The 12,302-nt window shown below is 39.5% G+C and overlaps 1 protein-coding gene across 2 annotated transcripts in view; it reads left to right on the forward strand.

Annotated features, from left to right (window-relative positions):
* pcxb (pyruvate carboxylase b) overlaps positions 1–12,302 on the forward strand; it is a 307,943-nt gene that overhangs the window by 247,374 nt on the left and 48,267 nt on the right. For both annotated transcript variants that reach the window (XM_086165402.1, XM_086165403.1), the window contains 2 exons: positions 2,961–3,182; positions 11,472–11,628. In XM_086165402.1, coding sequence (XP_086021528.1) covers positions 2,961–3,182; positions 11,472–11,628 — 379 coding nt within the window. The remainder of the gene's footprint in view (positions 1–2,960; positions 3,183–11,471; positions 11,629–12,302) is intronic.

Consider the following 12,302-nt stretch of genomic DNA (forward strand, 5'->3'; position numbering starts at 1 on the left):
CAGATAGATAATCCCTAACTTTGGGGGCTACTACATGTATTTTTTTGTGGGGGGGCAGCTTATAGCTACTAGCTCTCTGGTAGCTTATAAAGAAAAGAAAAAGCATACGCACAAAGGTTGCTCTTTCTCCGAAAATAAAAATTTCTTTGAGTTCATTTCATTTTATTTTGCTACCTCTCTTTGTAAACAACTTCTATTTTACTGCCAGTCAAAAGTTTTCACAGACTGCTTAAGGGAAACTTTTAAAATGTAATTTAAATGCACTTTTATGAGTAGACAGTGTATCTTTTGTGTAGCTAAAGAAAGGACTGACCGTTTTTTTGTAATTCACACCATCCGGATGTGTGTAACAGCAAAGCTGTCTGAGCGCTGAGTGTGTTGAGACAATATGTTACCTCGACAACATGTAGAGTGCAGAGCGATCCCAAAATGATGGATCACTAATTACACCAGGACACTTTAAAAGCTCCCTGACTGTGAGGTTAGAAGGCATTCAGCAGTTCTGCAGGCAGATGTCAGCTTAGCATGGTCTCCCAGCTAAGTATTTGAGTATAAGTCAAATAAGCCGGGGAGTCTGAGGAAGATGTTTTCGATGCAAGCAAACTCTGCGTGTGCATGTCCGATGGATCAGATGTCCTGCAAAGTATAAGCTTGAAACTACGTTGCTTCTTTTTGTCTCTGCTTCATAGTCTAAACACACAAATGCACACTGAGTACACGCATGGGTGTTATTTAGTCACTTTGGTCCCAGTTCAAATGCCCCAATTTCCTGTGCTGGGTCTACAATAGCACGAGCTGTATAAACATTGAAAGTAGGTTCGGTGAAAACAGAGCAAGGCTTTTGTAAATCCTGTTTATTTGTGTTATCCTCCAGTATCAGATCTTGAACATTTTTAGTTTACTTGCACGGTATGATTTATCTCAGCCCATGCCACCAATGTGCAAATACAACTCATTTTTGTTCATCTGTGCACGTATGATGGGATGCAATGTGTCTACATGTGCATATGAGTGTGTGTGTGTGTGTGTGTGTGTGTGTGTGTGTGTGTGTGTGTGTGCGTCAGTTCATTTTTCTCATACCGGCCTTGGAAACACGTAATGCAGAGCTCATTTGTTTTCAGAGATGAGGAACAACAATGAAAGGTCAAGAGAGAATATTCAATTGTGCTTGGGGTGGTACAGAGATAGAGGCCGAATAAGTTTGTCTAATTGATTGATGATTGCACACTTCATACAAAGATGGATTCTTTATCAGTTAGTGAAATTTAAATGCCTCTGATTTTGCACGTGTATAATTGCCTGGCTGAGAGAGGGGAAGGGGGCGTATTGCGAAGAAATCTCTTTATAGTTGCCATAGAGGCTCTAATAACCCGGAAAGCTTTGTCTTGAGAAATTCTTGCAAATTTGTATTTGTTTGTTTTAGTGTTGTTTTTGTGTTTCGCTGTGTGTGAGGTAGCTGCCGATTCATCGAGTGCCAAAATGTTTGTTCATCTTCACTCTCAAAGTCCCTCAATGTTGGCAAACACACTTGATTGATTTTTTTCCAGGTGATGTTTGTGTCCCTTGTCCAACGCTTTGCTTGGATAGAATTCTGCACAGGGGACTTTAGGATTTCCCCGTTTACTTCTTCATTTTTGAAAATATTTTTTAAAATGTTAAAAAGAAGCTCAATCATACTGATGAGTTAAGCTAAAATGGCAACCCAGAAGTATAGCATTTCAAAAGAATCAATTTGTTTGTTATTGATGTAAGGCTTCTCAAACGTAAAAGGGGGTCAGATGAGAGAGCCTCCATCCTAGAAGCAGTTTTTCTCCCCTGGCAAACACATCTCTAAGCTCTGTCATTTGGAGCTCATGATTAACTAAACACTAACTGCCTTATTTATATGAAAGCCACTGCCATATGAGTCACTGTCGGCGAGGAGCAATCCATTTTCACAAATTGGTGGGTGGTGCCCCTAATATGCTGGCTGTGGTGCTTAGAATGCAGCGTCTCTCCTCATAGTTGATATTCTTAATGTCAGGGCGATTTGAGCAGCAATGATACAAGACGATGTCTGCCTCATTAGCACTGCTATAATTGTTAACGCAGGTTTAAGAGTGAACACAGTGTAAATATAATCAGTTTACCTGCTTCACTGGCAGGAACCATTAATCTTGCCTGACATGTGAGTATTTCATAAAGTCAACACCACAAACAGTTATCATCCATTTGACAAGACAAATGGGAAAACTTTATCTGTTAGCACATTTAAAACAAGTCTCAAAGAGTAATATATTATGCGTCATACACCGAACAATTTTAACATCAAGTGTTGTGCAGCATAAAATACCATAGATATAATTCAACATGTGGAGGTTGAATACACCCCCACAATTTATATTAGGCAGCGGATCATCACAAGGTGCAACCTTTCGGATTATAGAAAATCCAATAAAAAATATATGTTCTGTTAACAGGTTTATCTCATGGAAGGTGGGGCGACTGCAACGACCATCCAAATCTGTTTGTTGGATAGCCAAGCAATGCTAGTAGCACTTAATACTAATACCTATCAAATTCTGCTTAGTATATTTGCTTTTTTTCAGCTAATATACAAGCACAGTTGATGATCTGTAGAGATAATGTGGTTTATTGTTAGACGAGGTTATGTGGCCGTTCTTGAGCTCCAAGTCAAGACAAGGCAAGTCAGACGACTGAACCTGCACTGCATGTTTTTAGTCCACAAGTAGTCCTACATCAGCAGATCTGAGACTAAACAACCCGTTTCTTAAGAATACAATGGCGTGGGGGGAAAAAATAAAAGGTACATCTAAGTTAAATCTTCCATGACTGTCAAACCTGATGTTGTGTGCCTTGGACAACATCAGGACTGTTGCCTGCAATATGGGTGCAATTGAGCACTCGTCTTCTGTGATCAACGTTTAAGGTCCAATTCTCTTTCTCTCCTTCATCATCAGGTGACCCTCCAGTGGGTTTCCGTGATGTGCTGTTACGAGATGGTCCCGAGGGCTTCGCCAAGGCTGTGCGTGCACACAAAGGTCTCTTGCTGATGGATACGACTTTCAGAGACGCCCACCAGTCACTCCTGGCCACTCGAGTTCGGACCCATGACCTGAAGAAGATCTCGCCATTTGTCAGCCATAACTTCAACAACCTTTTCAGCCTGGAGAACTGGGGAGGTCAGTCATTTTTGAGAACTTGTCTCAGTTTCTGAACTGACACTTATTAAAAATTCAGCTAACATCCAGTATAAGGGGAGTGTTTAGAATGGCCCTAACTACGGAGACAAGGTGAAATCCCACATTATGTGATTGCTTTCACAAAAGACCTTTGATGACTATCATCTTAATTAAAGTCTTTTCTGTGTTTGCTCCTCAACTCAAGTGCTTGAACAGCCCCGATCTTTCTTTCAAAAGTCTTTGCTGGCAGCTCCGTGTTTAACTGACAACACTGATATAACCTCTTTGTTTGTCCTATTCAAGCTGTGAAAATGGTGTGCAGTGGAAAAGTTCTCATTACCCTCCTTCCCCTGCCATCAGCATAACCCACCTATCAGAAAGATACTGAAGATTTTTTCTTCCAGGTGTTGAATGAATGAGGCTTTATGTGCAGTTACTCTTAAATTGGGCAGAGAGAGAAAATGCAGCATGTTTGAACACTCGGGAACCAAACCAATTATCAACACATTTGAAAAAGTGTAGTTGTTAAGAGCTAGTTTCAAGAACTACCCCCCCCCCTCCCCCATTCAGACACTTGGGGCATTCACATTTGTGGCAGAGATATGCCCTATAAACCTCTAGAAGTTGAAACAATTAATTTAATTTGCTCATTTCTAATAAAATACCAGCTTATAATCCTTGGAGTAATTTTGAAAAGATCACAAGAAACACATATGAGAGCCAAACAACAAACACCAAAATGTTTCCTTTTATCATTAAACTGTTGAACAAAGTGAATAAAAATTAGAAACTGTGATTGATGAAGCCTCTGTGGTGTAGTGATCCATTCTGAGTTGAGACTCCACTCAGCAGCAGATCATGGAAAGCGCTAAATTTCATTACAGTTGAGAGAGCTCTTTGAGCGGATCTCACATTAAGAAAGTGTCTGCTCGTCTCATGTTTGAACGGATAAAAAGGTTATAGCAAATTTAAATGAAGTGAGGAGATCACTTGATTAAAAAAAAAAAAAAAAGGCTCAAACATTCCCTATCTTCATCTGCCTGTATATTCTTGTGAAACTGACCAGAGAAAGGATATGAATTCACCTCAGCCTTGTTTGAGCAATTTCAGTTAAAGTAAATCCTTGAAGAGACTCCCCTGCTCTGAAGGCAGTTGTTGAAAAGAGGCCATGGAAGTCTATTATACTAGAACAAAATGGTTACGCAAGAAGGAAGTGCTTTTTTAAGACACAAAGGCCTTTTTGACATTTAATTTCTTTTTATTTGCTGTGTTTCTAAAAAGCACACATTGAAACTATAGTCCCCGTGCTTTAGGCTATCAATTGGACACCTCATCTAGGGATTGCGGCATATCCTAACATTCTGCTGCGACTGCCTGGGGACAGGAACACTTTATGTGGGTGGGTGGTAAAAGTTATGATTGATACATCGAAAGCAAACCTGCTAGAAACTGATAAGTGCTATCTCTAGCAATAGTCTGTCTTAAGTGACTGTGCATGAGTCAGTATGAGATAAAACAGATGCCTGGAGAAACCTTCATGGTTCCACATGGTATTTCTATCTTCCATAGAAGAGCTGACACTCTTCTAATTACTGGATAACTAAACCTACTAAAGCTGAACTTAGCAGCCTTTTCAGTTGAAATAGACAGCTTCAATATTGTGTGATTCAGTGACATGTGCGCTGTGCACCTGCTCCTGCACCATGTAATTAGATCAGCTGTTACACAAAATTCTTGCTCGCCTGCTGGACAGTGTCAGGTTAGATACGTACAGCTCGTAACTCTCAGCGCAGATTTTTTTTTTTTTTTTTTTTATAAGATGTTTAAAAAACCAAATGATTTCTTAACAGCACTTCACTGACAGTCACTGTAACTCTTTGCTGCTGCGAGTTTAGATGGCTGTCGTAGCAATAGGATTAATCATAATCATTCAGGATGTCTCAACAGTCTATTTAACAGTCCAGCTATTGGGAGAGTGGGATTTCCATAAGTATGGTTAAGGTCTAGACTTTTGAAAATTTTGAACATTTGCTTATCTGTTACTTCCTGTAAGAATAAATAGGGCCGTCAAATTAGCCTCACCCATGTTTGTGAGCATAAGATAAAGCGGTGTAATATTTACATTGACAGCAACAGTCTGTGATGTGATCGAAGTTGTAATAAAACACAAAAATGCTTATTTTTTTCTCTGCAGTCCTCTCATGAAGTCACTTTGAATCACAGCTTTATTAAATAAAAAAATATAGTATTTCAGTGAAAGGTCTTGAAGTGCCATTCAGGGAAAATATGTGACAGTAAATTCTCAGCATGATTAAGCCAGTGGAATCAGATTCAAATAGTTTATTTTAAGAAAATAATGACAAATATCCCCTGCGCATATTACAATAAACTGATATTATGAGCTATTTGTATTTGTGTCTAAGGTGTAAAAGTATAATATGCCCAAACAAACAAATGGCCTATACTCTTCTGCTCAGTCAGTAATAATAACAGTAATAATAACAAATGACTTGGAGAAAAATGGAACATGTATTTTAGACAAAGCTACTTTGTATTATCAACAAGTTTTTCCAAGGTCTGAATAGTAACACTAATTCTGTATATCTTACAAAACCTCAAGTTTTATAGTGTCTCCTGAATGTATGCTGACTTAAAAGGTAGTTGTTTGGTAATCAAATTCATAAACCCAAAGATTTACCACCAATGTATGGGATCTGAGTTTAAAATTTTGGCTGCTCTGTTCCACAAGCTGTTACATGATTAATAGGTTAAATGAATAAATGAAACAACACACATAAAGGAATTGCAAAGAAACAGGATTCAATCAGTTGTGTTAAAGAACGACTTGCGGTGACAAATAACAAAAGCATTTGGCTCCAAAATCAAATTCCAGGCGCTCATTGGCCAAATTAAACTAGTAGAACACAAACACGACATACTGCAGGTGAATGTCTGAATAGAATGATCTGACCTGATTCGTACCCAGAACCAATGGCACTAAAGTTGCCTCAATCAAGTGCATTTCATCAAGCCGGAAATTAATACCATCGTAGAAGCCTATCCATGATCACTTTTATTACTCCAACTTCCTATGAAGAGCAGCTGTTGTTAAAGGGGTTAGTGGATGATGTCAGCAGGCTGAGGGGAGGTTTGAGTGAAGACAAGAAGGAGACTAGCGGCTACATACTCAGGAATATATTGACAGGACCATCATTTACCAGTCAGTCTGTAACATAACAAGTAAGCTCTAATTCATCATGGCAACACGGTAATGAAGATTTGAGCCTCCAAATAATCCTGTGCAGTCAGAAATATGAACTTGTGCGTTTGCTGACCTTGAAAAAAATGTTTTAAAGAAATTAAAGGTTTGATGCTTGAACAAGATGATAATGCTAGGCTATGTTTTATTGAATTGTGTGATAGATAAATCTGGCAAATCCATTTTTCTTACCGTTACTTTAGATTCAAACCCAAAGACATAGCCATTTTAGAAATAAAACTATTACTTCGCATAACTTTTTTGCATATTTGACAGCTGTCTTTGCAGCAGGTGAAGTAATTGAAGCTTTCAAAGTACTTGCTTTGCTGATAACTTAACAGCTGCCAGTATCAAAACAGAGTTGGAAATTGCTGTGCTGCCGCAACCTCTGGAGCATTTTTTTGAAGATCTGTGTAGCCTTACAATAGCCAGGAATATGGAGTCAACAAAGGAAGGCAGACTGTAACAAGCAGTCAAAGTTTCAAACTTTACTTCTCAGTAATTAAAAAGAAGGCCAAAGTACAAGAGGAGTAGTTTTTCTTCGGCATCAGTTTCTTTTATGAGAGGGAACTAGAATGGGGGGGGGGGGGGGGGGGGGGGGGGATCTATATTGTGAATAGACTGGCTTCTCTTATTGCAGGTCATTTTTGCAAAGAGTCCTTCCTCTGGTTTGGAAACAGGGTTAAACTTACCATATTTTAAACTGGAGGAAGCAATGATTCAATACTCAGCCAAATGGTACCGTAAAATTATAACGGTATTTCCAGAATATTTCCAAATGTATTTCATTTATTTTTTTGTTTTTCCATTCGCATCCAGGAAAGTCACCCAGAAATGCTTTATCAGGATAACTCGTGGGTGCTACTTGTCTTTCAATTTTCATTGCAGATGAAGAAGGCGCACACAAACAAAAATGACATGATCAAAGTGCACTTTAGAATTTCATAATGGCTTCCTCCTGTCTTTTCATGTGCACACTCTTTATCCATCCACATCTGTATGTTGTCACGTACTGCAGTTTGCAAGTAACAAAATAGCACAGTTTCAAGTTCATATCTGATTTGTGTATGCATTTCATAAATGTTAAAACTACTCTGATATTTCAAGTTTCTGTATTTCACTCTGGGTTTTGTCCATTTTAGAAATCGTCAGAAAAACACTATCAATTAGACATCAGATTTTTATGTCTCAATAAAAATATATCTAAAGATGAAGATTTCCTTTTGTGCCAAAAGTAAAAGGGACAATCACATAAAAACTGAACATTGATATTCTGCCATGTTATCACCGTGCCGGAATCATTCCTACGTTGCAGTCTTAGATAGGGGAATATTGCTTTCACATGTTTCTGCTGCTTAGAGGCAGAATGAATCACTGAAAAGATTAGGCCTGTGAAAGCTCTTTGAAGATTAAGTCCCTTCCTGATATAGCGTTCTTCCCTACACCATGGAAAAAATAGAAGCATGTTTTGGGTCACATAATGCACCTATATGGTTCCCTCTGTGCAGCAGCTGTATCTGATGTATAGTGCTAGGCTTCAAGATCCAGTCCTTTATTTCAAAGCCAACAGTTGATAGGAATTTTCCTGCGCCATAGACACAGGAAATGCAACAACACAGAAAATGTACATTTACATACAGTGCCGTATCTCCATGCATGTAAAATACAGAATAATACATACAATAATTTGCAAACTATTGCTCTGTGAAAAGAGTTTGGGAGAGCTATGTGCTGCTGTCTTGATTGTAGACATATATGAAATGAACCGGTTAAACAGGTTGTTTAGCCACACTGTTGTATTATCTGTGCGTAGAGAAATGCACTTTGACTAGACTGAAGAAAAACATCTTTCTCTTCATAGAGGTGACAAATATAAATATATCTATAGGTTTCTTGACGAAATCTTCTTGTCATGGCAACTGGACTTTCTTCACTTGAAGGTGTTTCAACCCTCATCCGAGAGGCTTTGTCAGTTCAGAGGTTTCATAGGCTACACAAAAATTTCATTAAGACAGAGCTGAGGTTTAACTATAAAACACTTCACATTATAGATGCTTGAAAATATTATGATACATTTTTACTAAGAGAAGAAGAGACAGAAGTTTTGTTCACCTACTTTACTCTCGCACCTGAGAATATTTTGTGTTAGTAAACACGTCATGGAAACATTTGATTTGTTAAGTCCTCTAGAGTGAAAGCTCCACCCTGTAGAATTTAGTGACATCTCGCAGTAAATTGGCAAATAAAAGTGCCTTACCACTCCTAACGTCTTGAAAAGTTTACAGTAGCTTGCAGGATCATTCTCGCATTATGTATTGTTTATAAACTTTGCCCAACTCTTGGCAACCATATATTCAGAATAATGAAATGTTAGAGTCTCAAGTTATGAAATACTTTCTAAGCTAGCAGTTTGAAAGCAGTCAATATTGCTCAATTTTATACGATTTACAAAGATCATAAAGTCACTGAGGTGCAGACTTCTGACGGCTACAGCACCTGAGTGGTATTACAAACAGGTAACCAATTCTCTTCCACCAGAAAACTGAAAAACTTTGGCCAATATTGAAGGAATCAATCACTTTGGTTGCATGTGGGGAGATCATAGATTCATTGTAAAACATGGAGCAGACTGCCTGAGTCATAATACAGTTCACTGAGTTTCATAGGCATCTGAGAAGCAGCAATTGATTGCAATAAACATATCAAATGCAACATTCGTGAATGAGCCTTTGTCTTCCTCTGATCAGGTTTCAGGCTGTCTAGTGTTCAGGTCATCAGGCCCTGTTGCAGTAAGACTCTTCCAACCATTTATCCATCCATCGTCTGCCGCTTATCCTGCATTCAGGGTTGCGGGGGATGCTGGAGCCTATCCCAGCTGTCATTGGGCGAGAGGCGGGGTACACCCTGGACTTGAACATTCACTCGCTCATTCGGTGCAAATTTCCCAATTTTTTCCGATTACTCTATAAGATTATCTCTAAGATATATATCAATCCATATATTTATATATAAGACATGTATGCAAGCTGTGAGAGTGGTGAGATGTGCTATTGGGGTAATGGAGAAGTTCAAGGTGGAGGTGGGAATTTATCAGGGATCAGCTCTGAGCCCCTTCTTATTTGCAGTGGTGATGGACAGGCTGACAGATGAGGTCAGACGGGAATCTCCATGGATCATGATTTTTGCAGAAATTGTGATCTGTAGTGAGAGCAGAGAACAGGTTGAGGAAACTCTAAAGAGGTGGAGGTATCTCTGGAATGGAGAGGAACGAAGGTCAGTCGCAGCAAGATAGAGTATATGTGTGTGAATGAGAGGAATCGGGGTGGAACGGTGAGGCTGCAGGGAGTGGAGATCAAGAAGTTGGAGGGTTTAAAGTACTTGGGGTCAATAGTCCAGAGTAGCAAGAGTGTGGAAAAGAGGTAAAAAAAACGGGTTCAAGCAGGTTGGACTGGTTGGAGAAAAGTGTCAGCAGAGATGAAGATTCTAAGGTTCTCTTTGGGAGTGACCAGGATGGACAGGATTAGGAATGAGGCCATCAGAGGAACAGAAAGTTAGATATTTTTGAGAGAAGATCAGAGAAGCCAGACTGAGAGGGTTCGGTCATGTGCACATGTCATGTAAGGGATAGTGAATATATTGGTAGACGGATGCAGGAATTGGAGCTGCCAGGCAGGAGGTCTCGAGGAAGACCAACGAGAGGATTTATGGATGTAGTGAGAGAGGATATGAAGGTAGTTGGTGTGAGAGAGGATGATACAGAGAATAGGGTTAGATGGAGTAGGTTGATTCGCTGTGGCGACCCCTGAAGGGAAAAGCCTAAAGGAGAAAAGGAGAAGAAGAAGATACATATATACTGTATATATACATAGTGCATATATTGTATTTGCTTCCTATCAAACAATTGCTCCAACTTCTGCAGAGTGGTCCAACAGAGGACCCAGCAAAAAAAGTATGTTTGTTTAATTTCTTTCTACAGAAAACCCTGACAATGTTAAAGCACTAGAATTTGATTCAGTTCTGATGCCAGGGGGCATGTTCAGCTATTTTTCAGCTCCACTCTGATATGACTTTGGTTGCTGATGTTGAGGACATATCTGGCAATTGTGGGAGTTGCACAAAACACTTTTAAGTCTGTGCTCATGGCAGATTGGAGGCCACTTGTCTTGTTTCACAGAGTGGGCTCCTGCCCATGCAGTGGCACAGCCCTCTTTCACATTATCAAATTGTCTGAGTAAATGCTGCTCTCCCGCTGGAGAGGTAATCTCTCATCACAACATGTTTGATTTTTTCCATGGGTTTAACCATTACCACTGAAAATGTTTAACATCAGGTGTTTATGGTTTATTATCCAGCAAGACAGGAAACACGGATATGCTGTGTTTTGGAAAATGGAGTCAAAACTTTCCAAAAAAGGATGTGTTTTTTTCTTTTTTCGTTTGTTTTGTGTTTTTACTCAGGGCATCCCGGAGTTGGATAAGGGCTCTGTTTAGTATTCTCTCTGTGTTAAATCTGTATGTGCTCAGAAAATGAAATTTAATGATGACACTAGTGGATCAGCGGAAAACCACTGGAGGCTTCAATATTTGTGGCTGATATGATAAATTGGTATGAGATTCACTAATCTACTCCCCGAGAAAGGGAAATGAGAGATTACTATCTACTTTTTTGCCTCTTCCAGAGAGACATTGCTTCTAAGTGACATTAAAATCAAGTGATGAAAGTGAACAGTGAATGTGCAAATATCATCAGATGGTTTATTTGAGCCGCCAATATTTTGATATTGTGCGTGTGCATTTGTGTGTGTATATGTATGTGTATGTGTGTGTGTGTGTGTGTGCGTGTGTCGGAGCAATAAGATTGAAATATTACTTTTTGATCCTCAAATTCAGATCAAAGTCAGTAAAGATGAGATTTGAGATGAAAGCTTGAACATACTGTTCACTTATTTGTATGTGTGTGTGTGTGTGTGTGTGTGTGTGTGTGTGTGTGTGTGTGTGTGTGTGTGTTTGTGCGCACGTTTGGGTGTGTAGGTGCAACCTTTGACGTGGCCATGAGGTTCCTATCAGAGTGCCCGTGGAAGCGACTCCAGGAGCTGAGAGCTTTGATCCCCAATGTCCCCTTCCAGATGCTGCTGAGAGGAGCCAATGCCGTGGGCTACACCAACTACCCTGACAACGCTGTCTACAAGTGAGTCCAATGGACACGCTTTCTGTTCTCCCTTTCCTTTTATATCACTCACATGTTAAAGAGGTTTAAATGTTCAAAGTGACACACAAAATGTGATTTCAACGTAGCCAGGCACATCCAAGCTTCCTCTGCATTGTTTGCGCGTTCAAAACACTTTATGCATTGAGTACTGCAGACTATTAGTGAATTAGCTTCGCAATCTAAAATGCAATCAATACAGTCAGACATGAACGTCTAATTGCAGTCTTTCCCTCTTTAGCTCTTTTGCTGATAAATTGCTTAAAAAAAAATCCATTTGAATGATATTTTTCAAACCCGGCAGCTGCGGATTCTGCCTCAGTGACAGTATCATTATTTAGAAACTTTCCCACAGAGGCATCGCCGCCATGGAAACTGAAGAGATGACCATGAAAGTTGATGTATACTTTTCATGCATTGCATCATCAGGTCTTTCACATAATTGGAATTGATGAAAGTGAAATTTATCGTCGCCTGTGACTAATGAAAAATGAATCTGACGAAAGACTAGAAAGGCTGCCCCCTCAGCCCCCCACCCCAGCCCCCCAAATAAAAGCTGCCATGAAAAATAGTACAACAAAGCACATTCTTTACTGACCAGAAAAGCTTGAGTGCGCTAAGTCTTTCCACAATATATGGTAAATGATAAATGGACT

The sequence above is a fragment of the Fistularia commersonii genome, chromosome 19, assembly GCF_037954325.1.
Source record: "Fistularia commersonii isolate RoL2024-O1a breed Wild chromosome 19, RoL_Fcom_v1.0, whole genome shotgun sequence".
Lineage (NCBI taxonomy): Eukaryota > Metazoa > Chordata > Actinopteri > Syngnathiformes > Fistulariidae > Fistularia > Fistularia commersonii.